Source organism: Dipteris shenzhenensis, chromosome 30 (assembly GCF_047967505.1).
Source record: "Dipteris shenzhenensis isolate YYH24624 ecotype China chromosome 30, Dip_SZ_1.0, whole genome shotgun sequence".
In the NCBI taxonomy this organism is placed as follows: Eukaryota; Viridiplantae; Streptophyta; class Polypodiopsida; order Gleicheniales; family Dipteridaceae; genus Dipteris; species Dipteris shenzhenensis.
In genome coordinates, this window is record NC_141625.1 from 45651079 (window position 1) to 45672719 (window position 21641).

The window sequence follows — 21641 nt, forward strand, 5'->3', positions numbered from 1 at the left end:
AATGCTTGTCCAGGTGGACGGCAAAATCCTTCAAGGCAGAGGGAAAATTCCCAAGCTAGAAGCTTTTGGAGCTGCTGCATGTCTTCTAAAACTGCTAGTCTCATGGATGTGGACATGCTGATGCAGATGGATGTAGGTGACAGGGAGGATCTTCCAAGGGTACGATACTTATCAAGGAGAAAGGACTCATTATAGGTAACCTTAGCAGGCACAACAGACCTGAGTGGAGCTTGATGACAGCTTAGTCCCGGAGGCAGCTGAGAGCAGGCCAGAGGTTCTCTGAAGGAAGCCAGTTGGTGGCAGACCTGGCTGCTGGTTGGGGCCCATAAAGAGCTGGTGGGTGAGGTATATCAAGGATGTTCACTCAGATCAGGACCCTGGTCAGCCGATGGAGGGCATACATGCCGTCAAAAACACCTCACTTGGAGGTCACTTTGACGGCACCATAGTGTGTATACCTACAACCAATAGGAGAGTGACTGAGTGTGCATTGCAGTATGAGCTCATCCTTGAGCCGCTACTGAAACCTGCAAAGAGGAACATGGCAGATAGGACAAGTCTACAGCAGTTGGAGCAACATACAGAGTCGGTGTTGGTGCTTTAGCTCAGCCAATGTATGCTGCAGGTGCTGTTACAAACATGGGCAGGTTTTGTACTTGGTTTATACATTTATGCATATTGCTTTTGGCTGGACATCTGAGTGTATTCTATCCAGATCTGAAGTGCTTTCTATCTACTTGTGTGCAATTGTGGGTGCAGTATCCTAGCAAATATTCCACATTAGATGGCTTGTGGGCAAGGTTGGTGATTGATGCAAGGTACATCTTCCAATAAAATCTAGCAGGTCCGCTATTCCATTTATGCGTAGCTAATATGCATCACGTGAAGATGCATCTCCACCAAGCTAGCCTCTTGTGAAAGGAGTACAGCAAGACTTTCACTACAAGTAGGAAAGGGGGCTAGTTGGCAGCCCTATCTCACAGACATGTGCAGGAAAAGGCTCCTCGTGTGGTTGGCTGGAGCTGTCTACATACAATGGTGAGACCCTACGCTGAAAAGCCTAAAGGCCACATTATGCTTCCTAATAAGGACAAATCCAATCTATAGCATACCTTATCAAAATCCAACAGCAAGAGGATCTCAAGAGATTGAGACTCTTGATGTCCCCAATCTATGGCGTCCTAGACCGAGACAAGGTTGCCTAGGATACTCCTCTCTTGAACACAACTTTATTGTGTATCATGGATGATTTTTGAGCGAAATGGGTGAAGCCACAAGCTCAATACATTATCTAAGATCTTGTAGCCGTGTCTTGTAACCCACCCCCCCTCAATGGGGATCGAGCAAATCCAGCCACAAAAAAGGGACAAGGCATTCTCATGAGTCAAAAGTCTCCTAGAAAGCCAAGCAAGGAGAGGTGATATCGAATCGAAAGAAAAGGGGTGATAAACTTTCCTCTCCTTTGCATTTTTTTGCATTGGGAAGGCCTCAAGCACCTCCTCACCTGTGAAAGGTGCCTCTAACGGACATCATGAGGGGTGACCATTGTAGGGGATATAGACATCATGAGGGTGACCATTGTAGGGGATATAAATGCAAATTCAGCATCAAACCATGATGCATATGTTGGGCCTTAGCAAATCCAACAATGCCTCAGAAATCCGCATTGCATGACCATCTTCCATGTCCACATCTCCACCATGAATGGCGGCCTTCTTCACCCATCCTCTTGCACTTTGGTCATCATGTGGGGGCTTTATATGTGGAACATCTAGATCTAGGTGGCTTTCCAAAGGGTGGAGCATTCATTCTCCAATAATAATTGGATGCTACAATCCCCTCTATTGTGGAAGTAGTTAATCTCAACAAGCAAGGAAAAGACTACTCGAAGGTCTTCAACTATTAAAGTGGTGAGCCATAAGATGAGGATATTTACAAGGGATCCTCATCTATCCACTTTGCATCTGTAGTGGGACAATCCTCGCACTTACGTAGATACTTTTGTATAGTTCATCCTCTTTCTCAAGGTGTTCCTTATTTCACAGAAATTGCTCAAGATAAATGCTTTTCCCATTATTCTCAAAACTGTTATTAGTAATCTATAGTAACTGTTTTTGGAGGAAGAAGAGAATGCTTTGATAAAAGTCACATCATTTACTTTGCTGGAAATATAGAAGGTCCATAAAACGTTAGAGCAAGCTTAACATAGATAGTGTTATTCCCAACCTGCGGCTTTAATCACATCCTTTACTCAACAACCCTACATTGCCAATTGGCATTCTTGCGATTGGATCATGTGTCTCATGAGTTGCTGCCCCTCAGGCCCTTTCTGTTTCTGAATTCTGATGCAGGAGGAATTTTTTTTGAGCAGCAAGACCAAGAAACACAATGAAAGGATAGGCTTCTGTTTCTTGATCCATGGTTGCCCTGCAGATTTTTTTGTTAAGGTGGCAGATAGTTTGTTTATTCTCTGAATAATTTTTATGAACATTATTATTTTGCTAAGTCCCTCCACCCACCTTCAGCATGAAAGATTGAGAAAGCCTCATGTACTCAGCGATCAAGATTTTACAAGTCACAAGCTTCATCAGGCAGATGGACAGGTTGTCCACAACGAGCAATCAAGAGCAATTATGACGAAAGCCTGAAAGCCTTGTGTCTGCACTGCAAATGAGTGTAGATGAGTTACCTCCGACAGAGTAAGTCCTGCCTTTGACGTCCAATTCCTAACATGTTCTTTCCAAGACTGTACAATCACGGTTCCATTTTGAACCATGATTGCTTTCAAAGGAAATTTCCCTTGGTTCTATCTGAGGTCTAAAATCAAGCTTCACTAACCTTAGTGCATGTTCCTTACAATCATTCTTTTCTAACTCCAATTCACATGCCATGTTGAGAGAAAGAAATATAAAGCTATATCTGCCAGACAAGACAACTAATTTTATGAAGCTGCATACAAGTGAGGAGCACAAGAGTATGTCATCAACAAGTTTCAATTAGTTGTGTGAATCATCTCCAGTGGAGAAAGATATTGAGATACAGGATAGAAGAACAACAGGATGTTTGCAATATCACATCTACTTGCATCTGCTATGGGGGACAAATAGTGTTGATCCAGTCACCTTCAGCGAACGCATGTAATCACATCTACCGCAGAGATGCAATTATTAATTTGATTTGTTTGTTCCTGTTGACTTGTTTATTTAAACATGTTTCTTTTCTACAAGCTTTGTATCTTCCTCGATCCCTTGTGACCAAACAGGATGCTTTCTATGAGAAATTTTCATTCTGGGCATTATCACCCATATGTTCATAATGTATCATTCACTTGCATTTCGCAACAAAGGCCTCATTGTGAAGTTCATCTTAACATGGAAACAGGAAATTGAGTGAGAGAAGGAAGCATCCACCTATGAATACACAAACCTCCCACCACAATGTGTACATCCAAGGGATTTCACAAAACAGAGCTATCTTTTGAGTGCTACATTACCAGACTTATGGCTGAACATGAATGACTAACTTGCCTGGCAAGCCTTTGAATCCCATCTCCTCAGATTGATTGATTGAGGTTGACTCTGAGCCCTTGTGGTCTCGTTGTTCAATCCCTCCTATGCTAGTGGTATGAACATTATCTCCCAGCAAACCTGAGTCAGTTAGAGACTTCGAGGTTACTTCTTCTTGAATCTTTTCCACAGTGTCACATTGGAAATCTTCTCTTTGTACAGCCTTTAGAGCATCAAGTTTATACGCATGGACACTCGTCAGCTTCATTTCTTCTGAAAGCCTTACAATTTCCATGACCTGCCAAGTCAAAACATTAATTTCTTAATTCTCAAATTCTCTCTTCAATGTAATAACCAAAGGAAAGAATCTTTGAAGTTCTTCATTCCTACTTCATGCTCAGTACCATATCTCAACCTTCTCTGCGTCGATGCTCTTGAAATTTGTTTCCTCCCTACTAATCTTCCAATATCAAACAGCACACACAGCTTAGTGCTAAAATGGACACATATAAAACTGAAACTGAAATGATTTAAAAAATGCATGCATAATAGTGGAGGGTGACAACGGTGATGGTGAGGAGGACCATAGGTCAACGCATACTATTACGATATGGGACACAATAAATGGCATACATTATGGCGCGCCAATGGAAGACAGAGCACCACCCACACATGAATTGCCGCTGCTTGAGGATATGCACACAAGCATTGAGAAATCGAGAGAGAAAACAAGATGAAGCAAAAGAAAGAGGTGGCGGAGGGGGTAAGGGGGGCTAGAGGGGGGGGGGGGGGGGGTAGAGAGAGAGAAAGAGACAGACAGACAGATAGACAGAGAGATGTATTAACATCTGCGGGAGGCCTCGCGGGCCTATGAGACAAAATACAAACTAAAAAGTAACTCATACAAGCTGCTGTGAGCTGAAGCAAAGGGCTCATTAAGGCCCTTGCTGACAGCTAAAGTGCTAAGCTAGTAACAACAAAATACCAAAAAAGTACAATAGCAAAATAGCATCAAGTGCTCAAAGCTAAAGCTCCGAGTACATTTCTAGGCTCCATGTATCCAGGCACCATGGTGGCTCTCTGATGAGATGCAAAGAGCTCTCATATCTGTGTCTGTCGAGCTGTAGAGTGAGAGAGAAAGAAAGAAAGAAAGAGAGACAAAGTACAATCTAGAAAGTAACTCATACAAGTCACACTGGGCTGAAGCAAAGGGCTTGCTAAGGCCCTTGCTAAGTGCTACGCTAGTAATCTTCTTTTTTTGTTGCAAAGAGAGGAACTTATATGAAGCTAGTGATCTCAAGAACTCAAAACGCAAAAACCCAGCCATGCAGAGCTAGTGCTCCAAATACATAGTGGCTCTTCGATGGGATACGAAAATGTCTCGTATATGCGTCTATTGAGCTATCTCTCACTGTGGCGGGAAGCGTGGTCTTCGTGATCTCTGTATCCAAGGTGGGCCATATCAAGAGTGACACCTCGACTCGGACGGTCTCCTCTAAGTAGAGCAGTGATGGGTTGGACCTCTATGGTGCGTGCTCTGGTCATTCTCTCTATCGCTGGCTCCACTGCTCCATGTTGTCTATTCCTGCTAATCCATGCTGCCCTCATGTCGGCTATCTCCTCCTCCTCTACCCCAATGTGCCCCGGGGCTGGAGGCCAACGCATACCTGGTCACGGAAGTGGATCATCCAAGAGAGCGGGCCGCACCCGTGTCCCTCAAAGAAATAGTGGTATCATCCTTGGATCTCATAGTAGGCGAGGTAGCTACATAGGAACTGCTCCTCTATCTCCACCTTTGCCAATGTGCATAGCCTGCAAATCCACTGCTCTCTAGGTGTGCCTCCTCAACTGATGGGATCTGTCCGATGGCAATCCCCTCAGTGCGTGATGAGACCCATCTGTCCTCCAGATACTAGGGCATCATAATCACTCGATCCTTTGACACTCTCAGGAAGTGCTCATGGTAGAATTGGATCTTGGTGGGGAACTCCTGGTTCCCACCCCAAGTCTATGTTGTATAGAGCCGATAGTAGATCCAACCGTATGATACGGTTGATCACATCTCGAGAGATCTAGAGGGACAAGGCATCCAAGCTGTACCGAAAGGAGGGAAGCTGGTCCATCTGAATGCCATGGCTGTCAAACCATCTCGATATGTGTGCATACAAGGATCGACTAAACCCACTCCTCAGCTTGTCGTCTGGATGACTCTAATTCCTACCTCGGCAGCCTCCAACTAGGTAAGGCCCATACCCTACGAAGATTTGTCACTGTCTAGAAGATGGCATCAACCTGAACTGGTGTCATAGAAAACTCCTATATGATCTAATGTGCGACCGAAGGCTTACTTCGAATCATCTTGGATCCCATATTCACATGTAGCCTCTCGTATCTCCACCACTCGGTCATCGAGAGGTCGCTCTCAAAAGGGCACTGCGTACATGTCTGTCGGCCTCAAAAGTGTGTCGAAAAGCCACCCCTTCGTCAAATGGTCCTCGTAGTGTGCCTGAAAGCACTATCACTCTAGTCAAGCCAGAGCTCCCTACCCTCATGTAAGTCGTGCTCTGCTGGCTGCATGAGTCGTCGTGAAAATTGGCAACGTGAAGACTGCCCCTAGGTAGGTGTATGACTGAACGATCTCAGCCGACTCCCCTCGGCAAGTGAAGATATGTCGATGGAGTACTACTTGTGAGGTGTTAAAGATCACAACCTTGGTCTTGCCAAGGTTGACTGACAAATCTCTCTCTCTACAAAACACCTCTAGTGCCTCTAGGTGTCTCTCTAGGCCTGCCGCCAAAGAGGATATGAGCAGCAAGGATCCCTCCCCTCTAGGAGATCAATGAAAGTAGTGATCTCATCAATATAGAGTGCAAAGAGTGTCATTGAGAGGGAGCATCCTTGCTTTACTCCAATCGTGCTCTCAATCCAATCTGACAAGCCTCTAGGGACCCGTACTCTCCCTCTGACTGACTCGTATAGGCTCATCACCCCCCAGACCATGTCCCTAGGATCTACATCTCCTAGAGTCTCCTAATCATGCATGCTCATCGAAACGTGTCAAAGGCCTTCCGAAAGTCTACAAAGCATGAGTAGACTTTCTAGATCTTTCTCTCGCCCCCTCAGCTTGTAGGATGCATATACGGTCAAAAGTGGAATGTTGTCTCTGGAAACTAGCCTACCCCAAAGCTTGTTGCCTATGTGCCTCTGTGTAAGAGGTGATATCCCTCTCTAGTACCGATCCATATTTCTTGGCTAGTGCATGGCCAATCATCAAGGTGCGGTAGTTCCCCGTGTCAATGCGGTTCCTTGCTTTGTGTGTCAACACAATAGTGGTGGTACTTCAAGAAAAGGGGAAGCCTTGGCATCCTACATGGTTGATTATCTGCGCCAAGATTGAGCCCAGAACCTCATGTCCATGTGCAAAGTGCTCAGTCCAGTCCCTCATGATGCTGAGCTCTCCAGTTGTGGAGCTTGCATAAAGCAGTTCACACATTCTGTGCAGTAATAGGATGGATGTGGTGGGCCTAGCAAAGACGCTATATCGGATGGTGCCTAGATTACGACATCATAGAGTGAGGTCGCATACATGTGCCAAGTGCCTAGATCAATGATGGGGATGGGTGGCTTACCCTCAAAGAGAAGTTCCCATTCAATAGTCGCATCCCCTCCTCTAAAAGAACTGAGTATGCCACAAGTTTGTAACTTCTCCCAAGAAATAAAGAGAAATCTTTCAGATTGACTTCGGTTAACTAGAAAAAGTTTTACTTTCATTTGCATTACATTGTGGGGACACCCACGAGGGACTAGGATTAGTTCAAGAACTAGAATAAATGCATTTGGCTAGCCATTAATGGGGTAAAGTGTTGGATATTATTTGTGCAAGCTGCAGGACTTTGGAGAGTGCTCAATTCCCCCACTTTTTAAGGGGGCAAGCACAAGACAAGTGGCACTGAAACCAGCCTTCAGTTAACTAGGGGCAGCAAACTACAACTAGCTTAGCATACACTTCATTCACAGCCACATTGCAACATTTCCAGCCACTTCCATTAGTTAAATTCCACTTAGAAACAACTTTAAACACACTTGTGGGGAGGCTACAGTGCCCTTGCTCAGAAACTAAACACCAAGGACACCGATTGGCCCAAACACTTTGGCGCCGATTCCAGTATTTATTTAATTCTTCAGGCAATGGCAATTGTGCAATTACATCAAGGGCTAGCCCTTGCACTCTGCTACACTAATAGTCCACTGTCCAAGCCAATACTTGGCATCCGAAGCATCCAATTCCCAAGTGTCACTAGAACCCAACTGTCAAGGCATAGCTAAGGCATTCCACACTGATTGTGCCCCACTGAAAGTGGCAAGGCATTCCTCAAGTCCCAGAAATTACGCAACAGCCTCAAGGCATAAGAACTGCAATACACTGTCCCTCTAGCACCTTTCCAGGCACACCCTCTGTGGCTGGGTGTCTGTTTACAATCTGCATGGCCTAGGGAAACAGAAGCAATAAAAACTTCAAAAATGACAAATGAAGTCCAAAAAGAAGTCAGAATATCCATACCCGCTGTCCATGATAGAGGGGCAAGCTCTATTCCTCCACCTATCCTCTGTCCAGGCCCCCAGGGGTGTAGAAATGACTTCCATCCCAGGGAAAAGAGAGAGAAAATGTGTGAGAGGGATTCTGGGAGCTGAGAACAGAAAGGAGAGCAAGGCTCATGGGTGCAGAGGACAGAAACAGGAGAAAAAGCTAGAACATCAGCAACACGGCCTCGGGAGGTGCACCAACAGCCCATACAGCTTCCAGAAGCAACATCGGAGTGCATGCCAGCTGTAGAAATCACCGTACAGCAGCTGAAACAAGCTTGGGACTGCGTGCCAGAGGTCCTGCAGCAAAGGAACAGCCTTGGGATGCGTGCCAACAACGAAATCAGGTCCAAACAGCAGCTTACACAATCCGTACAGCATTTAAGAGCGTCCGTACAGCCAGCTAGGAAGGTCCGTACAGCATTTATGGCATCTGCATAGCATGAATTAAGACGCCTTGGGAAGTGAGCCGAGAGAGAGAGAGAGTGATGAAACACCTCGAAATGCGTGAAGGAGAGCAAATGAAGTGTGGAGAAAACCCATACCAATGAGGAATGCCTTCAAAACGTTGGATGTAGGGACTTTGGAGAGAAGGGTACATGGGCAATTGCCACATGGCACATTTGCCCCCCCTTCATTATAGTCCTAACCCCTACAACCAATGACACACTTGAAAACTCTAACCCACTTTACCAATGACATATTGGTCTCCCCTTGGGCCCAACTTTTAGACCCCTCTTTCCTAGCATTAGCCTAACACGGATACATTCCTAGGGACTTCTGTGAAGTATCACTTCCCCTAGGCTAGTCCCCCAAGCCAAAGGTAGTCATGGTTACCAAATTCACGTCCCCGTGCCAGGCGCCACAATTAATAAAGGGCCCACTTGAGCTAGAAGCATTGAAGGTTTTGGAGAAAGCTCAACTTTTTAGAGGAAAGCGCCGATTCTAGGCAAGAAAAGCAGGCCCAGCTTTTAAAAGCACATGCTTTCTAGTTGGCTGGCCTAGTCTATAAAATAATGACCTCTAGGCTCCCAATTGTATTAAGAATTGTACCCAGACTCTGCTCCCATGTGAGCCGCCTTGTACAAAGAAGTTTCTATTGCAATAAAGACCTTCCCGGGGGGGGAGTCAAGCCTTATTTCTGGCCCCTAGTGTTGTGTTCTTATTTTCTCTCTTTCTCTCCCATCTACTCTCTGTACCAATTCCAACCTCCACGCGAGGTCTACTCCCATCTGCTATTTGCCCCAGAGTGCTGCGATTCATCCTCCTTTCTATGATTGTAGTTTCCAGCCAATTTCATGCTTGTTTTCGAAGTGTGAATTGACTCTAGTAGTGTTGGGATATGTGTGATCAAGGGCTTGCTAGAAGCATGTGTGCATCCACTAGCAGTCGTATGGTTGTGTGCGTGTGTGTGTAGAAGAGTCGTATGGTTGTGTGCGTGTGTGATGATGTAATGCAAAGGCCCCCACATGGGGTGGTGCCTATGATTGTGGAGTTCCTATGATTTAGGAGTTACCTCCTTTGATGTAGGAGAGGTGCCATTGATTTAGGCCACCCTCTCTCCCATTCTATAAAAGAGAGGACTTCCTCTCAACTCAATGAAACATTTTGCCATTGGGTTCCCACCCTCTCTTCCATGATGTCCACCTTCTCTCCCACTTCCCAACATTTGGTATCAGAGCCTCCTTGAGTCCCTAGCCCCCACTCTAGCTTCAATATGCCACCTCATCATCTTCTTCTCCACCCTCCACCTTCTTCTTCATTTCTACCCTCTTTCTCTCGAGATTTTGCTTAGCTATGTTCTCCTCCATTAAGCAACCATTCCCAAAGCCCTCTGAGCTGAAGTATCCTCTATTTGGGGCGCACCTTTGACACCAAGCATTCTCTGAAATTTCGCTTTGTTTGCCCATGCCGACACAATCTCTGCTCGACGATCTTTCATGCAATTCTGCCTACAGACACGACATTTCGTCAATTCCTCTGAGCCACGGGTGGGCGACACTATGCGCTTGCTGCTGATGAAATTTGAGCTCAAATGCTTGCTAGATTAAGGAGAAACAAGCTAAAGACCAGTCGGAGAAGGCACTACTATCATGAGCAATTTTGCACGTTTTTGGGGCAATCCTCGAAGGCGGACAATCTCTGGTATTAGGTCTTCAAATGTGCATTAAAAGCCCTCTCAGTTATGCTTCATAGAGCTTGAATCAAGCCCTCCAAATTACTATGTTGTTACTCTACAATTTTGGGCATTCTTTATTGTTGAATGACTTATTGACATAAAATTCTTAGTTAATAATGCCTAGCTCTCGTTCGTCTTCCAATGCTTCATATGTGAAAGCAAAGAAGAAGAAACAAGTACCTAGATATGTCAATAGAAAGGTAACAAAACTTGTGAAGCGAAAGTCACATAAACCATATTATTATTTTGATGCAAAAAGTTTAGGATTTTCTGATTTTATGGGTTGCAATATGCACTTGCATGGTTGAGACTCATAAGCCAGGCCAAGGTTTTCACACTTGGCATATGAAAATAAAATTTGTGCTTATGAAAGAGAATTTGTGGGACTTAGTCAAGTCAGGGAATCAATCATCTCAAGAAGGTGAATCCACCACAACCAAAGGTAAAGGGAAGGCAAGTGGCAATTCTTCAACTACACCTGCAAATGCTAAAAAGCTAGAGAAAGCGTATGCAATTATTGCATTAGGTCTGGGAGATAATTATGTGCATCATATTTCAGATTTGAAATCCCCTTTTGAGGCCTGGCATAAGTTAGATGTGTTATTTGGTGCTAGCTCTCATACTCGTAAGTTGAATTTGAAAATTAAGTTCTTTGAACTTAAGATGGATGGAAACAATGTTGCAGCTCATGTTAATACTTTGAGGAGTCTTATGACACAATTGGCCTCAATCAACTCTCCAGTTATTGAAGATGATGCTATGGCTGTGCTCTTGAAGAGTATGCCTCAAGAATATGATGATGTTATGGCTACCTTGAAGAATCTTCCCCAACCCACACTGGAGGGCATCATCAGTGCTGTACAAGAGGAAGAGAGAAAGAACACTTCAAGAATAAGTGAAGTGTACACACAAGCACTTGCAGTAAATTTTTCATCAAAGAGCAAGTACAAGGCATGCAAGCATTGTGGAAAGACCAATCATCTCAAAAAAGATTGCTACAAGATGAATCCTTGCACTTATTGTGGCAAGAACAATCATTCAGAGAAGTTTTGCAATGAGAAATTAGGGGAGAAATAGAATATAAAAGGCAAAAAGACTAGAAAAAAATAGAAAGGAAAATAAAAGGGAATAATTAGAAGTAGATTACAAAATCAAAATAGAAAATTGAAATTAGAAGAAGGTAAGAGAATTAATAGCAATCAAAAATAAGGAAAAAATAAATCAACAAAAGAAAAAGTGAGAATAAAATAGGAAAGAAGAACAAAATGGGGAATAATTAGGGAGGAAAAGAGGAAAAAGTAGGAAAAAGAATTAAAGGAGGGGGGGGGAGCTAGGTTAGGTGGGTTTCGTAGAGTTTGGTTAGGGAAAGCAATAGTGAATAAAATGAGTAGGAAAAAAGTAGTAAAGGAAGGAAAAATAAGAAAAAAGTAGAAAAATAAGCAAAATTTTAGGAAAATAAGGAGAATTTAAGGAAATTAAGATAAAATAAGGAAGGTTAATAGAAAAGAAGAAAATTTCAAGAAACGAGAAAACTTAAAGGAAAAATGGAGAATAAAAATTTAAGGAAATTTAAGTAAGTATCAGGAAAATAAGGAATAATTAAGGAAAATAAGGAAGATAAGAAAAAATATTGATAAGGGAACTAAGGGTAAGTAAGGAAAATAGAAAGAGGGGGGGGGGGGGAAATAAGCGATAGAAAGTGCATGCATGCCTGCGTGTGTGTGTGTACGCGCAAGCGCATGTGCATGTTGCTTGTTGCGTGTGTGTGTGTGTGTGTGTGTGTGTGATTGACATCTATACAGGCTTATAGATTGATATTACCTCCTCCTTGGATTGCCCATCATGCTAATTCTTTATGGCATCTGAACAAATCATTAGCCTGGTGGAAAGGAAGATTGCAAATGATATGGAAGTTGAAAATGCCATTGAAGCAAAGACTATTCCTATGGAGATGTATTGTTGGTATTCTCCCAGTGGGAGTGAAATTGGCTAAACGACGAATAGCTTCACCTCTCTGTCCAAGATGTCACCTTGCATCGGAGAGTATTCCGCATTTATTGTGGTTTTGTTCATATTCCAGAGACCTTCTAGATAGAATCTCCTATTTTTTATCTCTCAGATTTCCAGCACACAGGTTCTACAGGTTTTTCTGGATGTATGGCAAACTATCAGCTTCTTTGTCACAATATTCTCTCTTCTTCCACTGGATCAGATACTGGGCCTTATGGACCCTCTGGCTGCAGCGCATCCAAGCATATCTGAATTCTCCTCTTCAGCATCCTTATGAGTTTTTCAGAGCCTCATTAAGGCAGTCTTTATATGATGCCTTACATGAGGAAGATTTGGATGTTTCTTGTATTCAACTTTTCTTTTACTGTTTCTGATGGATAGGGCTGTAGCTCTATTTTGAGCACGGCCTGGATGTAAATGAATGTTTTATAATATAAGTATCTTGGTTTTACAAAAAAAAAAAAAAGTGTGTGTGTGTGTGTGTGTGTGCACGTGTGTCTGTGTGTGTCCTTGTGTGCGTGCATGCGTGTGTGTGCATGCGCGTGCATGTGTGTGTGCATGCGCAAGCGTGTGTGTGTGCATGCGCGCGCGCGTGTGTGTGTGTGTGTGTGCATATATTTTTCTTCGAGTAAATGCTTCTTAGAGGCCTTGCACATGGGGCATATGGTGCGCCCTTAGAGTGAAAAACCTTAGAAACTACCTTAGATTCCCACCGTGGTACTTCCTAATTAAAAAATTTGATGGCTTTTAGATGATTATGAAGGATCCATGGTTGAATTTAGTAAGGAGCTCTTGGAGCTATTGACATGTGCACAATATTCTTGGGAGCATCCTTTTGAATGTGGAGCTACCACATCAAAAGTGCTCTTGTTCTATTCAACAAAAATGAGGGGAATGATGATAAGAAAAGAACTATGCTTGACAACAACTGCACTTTCCATTTTATCACTTTTATAGTTTTCTCTTGTTATTACAAAACTTAAGGACTACTTTTTTCCCTCAAAGTTATAGAGTTTCCCCTTTCTATCTTCTGGTATTTACTTTTGAGAGAGAGAATTTGATTCTTTCCTTAAGATAGTAGCTTATGAAGGATTAAATGGCTACTATAATGTAGAAGTGCATGCTTACACATCAAACTTGGCCTCCTGGAAAGGGGAAACTTATTGAGTTTCCCCTTCCTATCTTCCAGTATTTACTTTTGAGAGAGAGAATTTGATCCTTTCCTTAAGATAGTAGCTTATGAAGGATTAAATGGCTACTATAATGTAGAAATGCATGCTTAAACATCAAACTTGGCCTCTTGGGAAGATGCATTTAAAATATTTCTAAGAACTTTGAGTATTCAACATGATCTTCGATGGCTTAGGGAGGAGCCCCAAAACACACTGACAACTTTCATTCTACACCTCGATGATTTGTTTATCACCTTAGCTCTTCACAAGCGCTATGCTAGGATCTGTTGCACCCTCCTGCTACTACCTCTAGCCCACCTTCTCTGGTGCTCTTGTGGCACATCTAATGGCTAGATCTTTGGCTTACTTCTACTGTCCTGCACTACTATTTTGATAGCCAAATGCAACAACAATCTACCCCCCAATGGGGGGTTTGTATAAGGACTAGAGGCCCCCATGTTCTAGCCAACCCATTTAGGCTTTGATCAATCTATATGGCTAGAAACCTAAGTTTCTCAGTATCGATAAACAGTGGGTACTCCTAATGTCCACACCCTGACTTTCTCAGTATCGATAAACTGTGGGTACTCCTGATGTCCACACTTTTGCCATCAATGTTACCTCTCACCTTGAGTATCTCAACACTTTTAGCTCCTATCATTGAATAGAGCTCCAACTGAGCGTCCCAATGTTGCTCCTCCTCATATACTAGAGTATATACCCTCAACACCATTCGTTGCATGGCATGGAATAACATCATGATGCTCAACAAGTGCAACTCTAAAAACATGACACGAAATGGCGAAATTTGGCTAGCACACTAATGCCTAAAGAGGGAAGGAATGTTTGCTTAAGCTAAGGCATCATGGCCTCAGAGGGATCAATTGACATTTCCCCTTTAGTGGACAAAAATTTGTAATTAATGTGTATTGTGCCTCATGTAGACAGCTCACTCGGTTTAATATCAAGGTCGTCACTGAGGATAAAGGTGGCGTGCAACCAATCATAGAGAAGGGCACATATGGGTGGAATCACATGAAGTTGATGGTGTGTACTCTTCCAATATGGATGTCCATACATGAATTCTAAATTTTATTTTAATTTTACTTATGTGATATGCAATAAAGAGGCTATGAATTTAATTTAATATACGTATAATACAAAAGGAAACGAGAAATTATGCATATTAATTACGAGTTTTCAATTCAATTTTTGAATTTTGAGTTTTATTTGTAAAAATATGTATTTTTGAAAGTTAGTTATTTGCCCTATATAAAGAAATTGGGTCTTATTTTCATGACATTGTTTTGAACTCTCTCCACTACCCCACTTCCCCCTAATCCCCATCCTACCGTCGTTCCCTAACCCTCCGCCACCCACTCTACCCTACCCTTGGTCTCTCACCCTCTCCCATCCTACCCTTGCTCCCTAACCCTCCCTTTAAGGGGGGAAATGGGAACTATATAGTCCTCTTTAGCTCTCTTAAACCCCCCTACTTGCCAGAGTTCATGGTAGAATCAGCTCATTGAACTGATATTGAGGCAACCAGGAAGGGGTTTTGACAGGAATCAAAAGCAAATGTCCGAATGAAACAAACTTTGGCTAACTACTCCAATCCTTCTCAGCAAAGCTGTGTAAGATAGCAAAGTAGGAAGGATGCTCCAAATTATACACAGATGCAACTTAAAATGAAGGTGATCCAAAGAAATTTAGAGCGCTATGGAAAATGTCTAGAGCTTTGTAGCACTGGCCATATCAATGCAATGAAATCAACAGCCAAGATTCCACATCTTTATTGTCAACTAATACAGAAAATTGCATCTCAGAATATAATGCGAGAGTTAATAAGACCTCGTGGAAATCTCCATGGAAATACAAGAGCCATCATGTACCTGACAGCAACAGAACAAGTGGATCTACGTGGCAAACTCTTGCCTTGCAAGAATCCTTATTGTAAAATATAGCAACAGTTCAACAGTATGTATCTTTTGAATGTGTGTAGGATGCCTTGGGCTAGAGGCAAACAGCCTTTATATATTTCATGGACTACATTAGCCAGCAATGTATATGGGATTAATAATCTACCAATACCACGTTCAAGCTGTCCAATGCCCACTATCAACCTTCCTAAAAGTTGCTACTCTCTTTCACGATCTAGGATAAACTGCAGATCATCAAGTTTCTGTTGTAGGCCTCCTGAGCAAGATTCCGTTATTTGAAGTAACTTCCTCAAAAGTTTCTCCCTGCTCATCCAAAACACAATCTGTCTGCTCCAATGAGTAACCCTTACTTGCTCAGTGCCTGCAAACTGAAGGTGCTGCAGCAGCTATCCATAAAGTGAAAGTATGGAGAGTTCCTGCCTTGCTATTTGTTCCCGTGGATCCTGTATTCCTCCATCTGTGATTTGACTCCCAGTAGCTATTCTACTTGTTTCCTCACTGCATCGATGTCTACAGATCTGTAGCGCATTATTACAAGATTCATTGTCACCACTACTGTCTAGCGGTCTTTTTCATTGGAAGTCAACTTCTATGATGTTTTGGAGGATCCACGAACACTATATGGTCCTACTTACTCGGCAACCTCTTGGCTGTCAGAATCCTTATTGTAATTATAGAAACACTTACACAAAGTCTACCAATACTACGTTCAAGCTATACAATGCCCAATACCATCCTACCTAAAAGTTGCTGCTCTCTTTCACCATCTAGAATAAAATTGCAGATCATCTAGTTGCTGTTCTAGGCCTCCTGAGCAAGGTTCCATTTTTAAAATAACTTCTTCGGAGTTCCTCCCTGCTCATCCAAATTGCAATCTGTCTGCTCCAATATGTAGCCCTTGACTTTATCGCTGCAGAAATTGTCCATAAATTGAAAGCGTGGAGAGTTATTGCCTCAGCACCTGCCTGGAAAAACAAATCCTGATTTGTGGTAGAAGATAAAGACTATGCCTTTTGAGCACTTTGTCTTTTTAACTTTATTTTGAGCCGCAAGATCTTCTTTCAACAACGTATCGCTCTTCTCTTTGGTGCAGACCGGCTTGCTGAGATTATGGCCTCTGCTGATCCTTTCCTTCTCCCTATGCTTGAGTACAACATCACTTTGGATGTTACCATCTTCATTCTCATCTAAGGGAGGAAAGTATGGTATGGTATCTTGGCATAAAAGCTTCTTTTTAATGTCCCTTTCTCAATGATAAATATCTTTGTCACTCAATTCAAAAGCAGTAGGAAGTGAAGAGGTGCGTGAAGTTTATTACCCCCAACTTCATGTCACAGCACTAATCCAAAAGCCATTGGATTTGTTCCAATTGATCATCACTTGGTCAAATTTTTTAGATTCTCTGCCTGGAATAGTACTCCAAAAAGAATGTTATGTGTTTTGTCTTTTGTAAATCACCTCTGGTCACCATATGATGTAGGCCATGTGATATGTGTTTTCTCCCATGGTACCTCTTGCAGACATGAGAAACTAGGTCCACACAAAGGCCTAAGATTCATCCGTACATGCAAGGGAGATAACCATTTGGGAGGGGCCTATCCCATTTTTGTAAACCTTGACCCTTGGGCACCCTTGCTAGCATGAGATCCTAGCCATAGATTTATCCTTGACCACCATGAGATGGCTTGTGAAACTATGTGACTAGATGTACCCTTAACATAGCAAGAGGCAAACCCTTGAGGGGAGGTATGTTGGGATATGTGTGATCAAGGGCTTGCTAGGAGCATGTGTGCATCCACTAGCAATCATATAGTTGTGTGTGTGTGTGTGTGTTTTTTGAGACCCTCATGTTAATCTTGTTGATAATATACCTCTCATGGGTTTACCACCAAAAAAAAAAAAAAAAGTGTGTGTAGAAGAGGCACACTTAGTGCCATAGGCCACGACACAGGTGATGATGTAATACAAAGGCCCCCACATGGGGTGGTGCCTATGATTGTCGAGTTCCTATGATTTAGGAGTTACCTCCTTTGATGAAGGAGAGGTGCCATTGATTTAGGCCACCCTCTCTCCCATTCTATAAAAGAGAGGACTTCCTCTCAACTCAATGAAACATTTTGCCATTTGGTTCCCACACTCTCTTCCATGATGTCCTTCTCTCCCACTTCCCAAATCATAGGAATTACCTCCTTTGATGTAGGAGAGGTGCCATTGATTTAGGCCACCCTCTCTCCCATTCTATAAAAGAGAGAACTTCCTCTCAACTCAATGAAACATTTTGCCATTTGGGTCCCACACTCTCTTCCATGATGTCCTCCTTCTCTCCCACTTCCCAACAAGTAGTTGTGTTCTGAAGTCTCCTAGGAGGAGAATCTCCCCCCGCCCAGAGAACTCCGTGATATCAACATACATTGTATCATATGGATTGTGCCCCTCTGTGGCGACCTCATGATGATGTATCCAAGGAGAAGTAGCATACCACTATGAAAACCGTCCGTGTTGGAGGTGCCTGAACTCGTATCTACATGTGGCACGCATGCTCCTCCTTCCGCATCACTGATATGGACGGTCTCAAATGTGATCTGAAGAGAACTATCATTCCTTCAGTGCTCCTATTCAATGTCTCTCCTCATCCCTCTCCTATGGGCTGACTCCCAAGTGTATCCTGTCACTACGGCATCCCCCTCTATGGGCTCTAATGGAAAAGCTCATGCTTCAGAAGAGCTATAGCTCGCAATCACATGCTAACCAATGGCTATATGTCTTCAAAATGGTCTAGTACATAAACGAGCTTGTATGAAGTTCAACCAACAAGTATGACCGAAAAAATGGAGGACCCATGTATGTGAGTAGTTCGATGTTTGGCATTACACCTGATCAAAACTCAGCAAAGGGGCTGAAAGCAGCGAGGTTCGAGTTCCATCACGAGCAGGATTTTGGCCAACACTTAGAACGTAGATCACCTTTCACCGTAATGACTTTTGGCTGTAACCATACAAAGGAACTGAATACTATGCCGTTTTGTGACATGCAGAACGGCCTTGTGCACAGCACCATTAGATTAAAACAAGGCTGCTCATTGTCAGCGATGCTCTTCTATATTGATGAACTAATAGACTGGATTAAGGCTGATGGAGAACCAGGTGTATCGAATGGATTCCTAATGATTGGTTACTTTCATCAAAAGACAGAAAATATTAACATTAACATTGAAATGCCATTGACATAATCTCATAACTTTTAAGCACACAGCTGGACATAAGATCAAGATAAGGGAAATGGTATGGGAATATAATAAATTTATTTCAAAAGGAAAAAAACAAAAAATAGGTTTTGAAGTTCAAAATAAGTATAGATGATGATATGTGATATGATTTATTAATGCCGATTGGAAACCCAACAGGACCTATGGGACAGATCCAATAATCTATCACCAGATATTGTAGATAACAGCTCCAAAAATACCTGTTAGATGTATCCAAATATTTTAAAACAATATTCTGGAACTATCTATGATGACTGGAGCTTCTCTGGCTAGCCTTTTTGCCATATCCATTTAATATGTTTCGATGCCCAAATACCTCCTTCAAATATGCCGCTAGCTATTTGGCTAGTTGGCCAAAAAGGCCTTGTACGTTGTTGGACAATGTGTTTCCCCCTGATGCGCATATAAGCTTGACAACATAGAAGTGAGTGATCTTCACTTTCTGTTCCCCTATTGCGCATATCTTGCAGGTTTGTCTTCTTGTGGGAGCTTTGGCTTTTTTTCGCCTAACCCTTTCCACTTCTAGATCATTTGAGCTGGTCCTCATTCTACATATCAAGTGTCTCTTGAACACCGATATATCCTCTTAAAGATCATCTTGTCTACCATATTTCAGCATTGGGTAGATCTACACCTCAGTACTCGACACTGAGGTTAGCCTAATTGCAGAGCTTCGAGGATTCAGAGAAGGGGGGTAGGCTTCTGGATAGACCACAGGACTATGGATCATATCACTACTGTCAGGGCTGTTACTGAGGAAGCAAGGGCACGGAGTAAGAGGGTCTATTCTGCTTTGTGGATTTCCAAGAGGTTTTTGGCCCAGTGTCGAGAGCCCGACTCCTCAGATATTTACGGGAGTTGGGGTACGATCGAGAGATCATTTGGGCAGGCACTTTATGAGAGAGTATCGGATAGGGTTCAGACACGGTGCACGATGGACAGAGAAGATTATGAGCACCATTGGGGTTAAACAAGGTTGTCCACTTAACCAACCTTGTTTGATCGATATATTGATGAGCTTGAAACTTTTATTGGGACCCTTGGAATGGCTGGTTGCTCTCTAGCCAGATCTTTGCTCTAGATTCTCCTTAACGTGGTCTTACTACCCTCCTCAACTGAGGGGATTCAACGACACTTAGATGCACTCCACACCTTCTGTGAGACGCATGATTTGAAGGTGAACCTCGGTAAAACCAAGGTTATGATCTTCAACACATCCCGAGCAGCCATGCACAGAGAACACTTTACCCTGGATGGGTTTCCAATGAGGTAGTTGCCTCCTACACATACCTAGGGGTCCTGTTCTCTTGCCCAATCTTTATGATGCAACCAACATTACAGGCTCGTTTGAGCAAGGGATATGCCGCACTGGCCAAGCTCGAGTGACAGTGCTTTCATTCTCATTTTTAGGACCCTCAAACCAAGACTCTTCTCTTTCGCTCTTTGGTCAGACCAACAGTATGTATGGGGAGCCCATGTTAGGGACCAGACCTATCAGATACAGATTGGGCCCGTGTTAAGAGGCTTCAGGTTGATTTCACGGATGATTTGCAGTAAGCCTTCAGTCCTACATAAGATAGTTTTGGCTGAGTTCGGAGCATCCCCACTACAGCTTGATGTGGCATTCCAGGTCATGTGCGGAAGGCCATCTTGAGAGGGAGCTGATCAGGGGTATCATAGAGTGTGCGTGCGTAGGAGTGCCAAAGGGAAGTGTCTGTGAGCGGGGTAGGGGACCGGCGTTCTAGAAATTTCCTCCAGAAATCCTTGGAGTTGCTACTGAACAGGATGTTTAGTAGCGTATCCTCATTCTGGCGCAGGAAGGCTAGCTTCTTGCAACGGACTAGGCGCAATATTCCCGGGTGAGATGTGGGTCAGCCCTAGCATTTCGCTGGGTCGTGAGTCGGAGTGTGCGGCGTAAGGCTTTACATTCGTCATCATACCAGCTATTGCAAGGGGTGGAGCCAACGGGTGGGGGGCGGGTAGACCGAGTAGTGTAAGGAAAGATGTGGCGGGCTGCATTGTGGAGAGAGTGGGTGATGAGGGCGGCTCGGTGATCTAGAGAGGGTATGGTATCTATGTGTCTGAGGAGAGAGGCTAGGTGGGCTGAGTAGTCAGGTGAGAGGTTATGATCAAAGTGTATATCATGATAAGTGGTGTAGTGTGGAGTAGCTGGAAGGGGCTCGAGGCGTAAAGAGATGAAAGAAAAAGTAAGTGTGGTCGGCTCCTGGGGGTAAGGGTGCGGTACGGAAGTCAGTGATATGTGAGGCTAAAGCAGGAGATCCCAAAATGTAGTCGACGACACTGGCTCCTCCGCCATGTGGGAAATATGTGAAACCAGAGGAGGCGGGCCACCGATCTAGTCCATTGTAGATGACCAGATCATGTATACGTCCAAAATCCAAAAGAGCCTGCCCATATGCAGTAACGGGGGCTCGACTGTCGGCCGAGGAGCGGGGGAAGCCCGAGTCCTCTATGTCCATCTCAAGTAATAGGACCAGATCTGAGTGGAAATTGAGGAGGGATGTCTGATGTGTGCCTGTCCGTGCGTTGAAATCCCCAACTAGGAGGACCTCTCCGCGTCTGGAAAACTCCACAATGTCTGGGTGGAGATCTAAATAGGGAGATACCCCCGTATCCTCGCGTAGCACCCGTGCGAAGTGTGACGTCTCAGGGGGGAAGTAGCAGACTGCAATAAAAAGGTCGCGTGTGGAAGGGCATCGTAAGCGGAGCCATAGGTAACGGGCGTGAACATCCCGTCTGACCACGGATATCATACTAATGAGTGCTGAACGGAAGAGTACTGCAACTCCGCCTGAGCCTCGGACCCCCCCAGTATCTCTGGTCTCCTCACGGAATACTGACTCCCAGGTATAGCCACTGACCGAGGGGAGAGGGCGCTCGGGGCTCTGGTGTGTCTCTGTATAGAAAACTATGTCACGTCCAGTGTATGACTTGTTGGGATATCTCAAGGTGTATGCCTCAGGC

At 43.7% G+C, this 21641-nt stretch overlaps 1 protein-coding gene across 2 annotated transcripts in view; it reads right to left on the bottom strand.

Annotated features, from left to right (window-relative positions):
- The window catches only part of LOC147882212 (NOL1/NOP2/sun family protein), a 149081-nt gene that overhangs the window by 47669 nt on the left and 79771 nt on the right, over positions 1-21641 (bottom strand). For both annotated transcript variants that reach the window (XM_087401993.1, XM_087401992.1), the window contains exon 8: positions 3528-3804. In XM_087401993.1, the coding sequence (XP_087258119.1) occupies positions 3528-3804 (277 nt within the window). The remainder of the gene's footprint in view (positions 1-3527; positions 3805-21641) is intronic.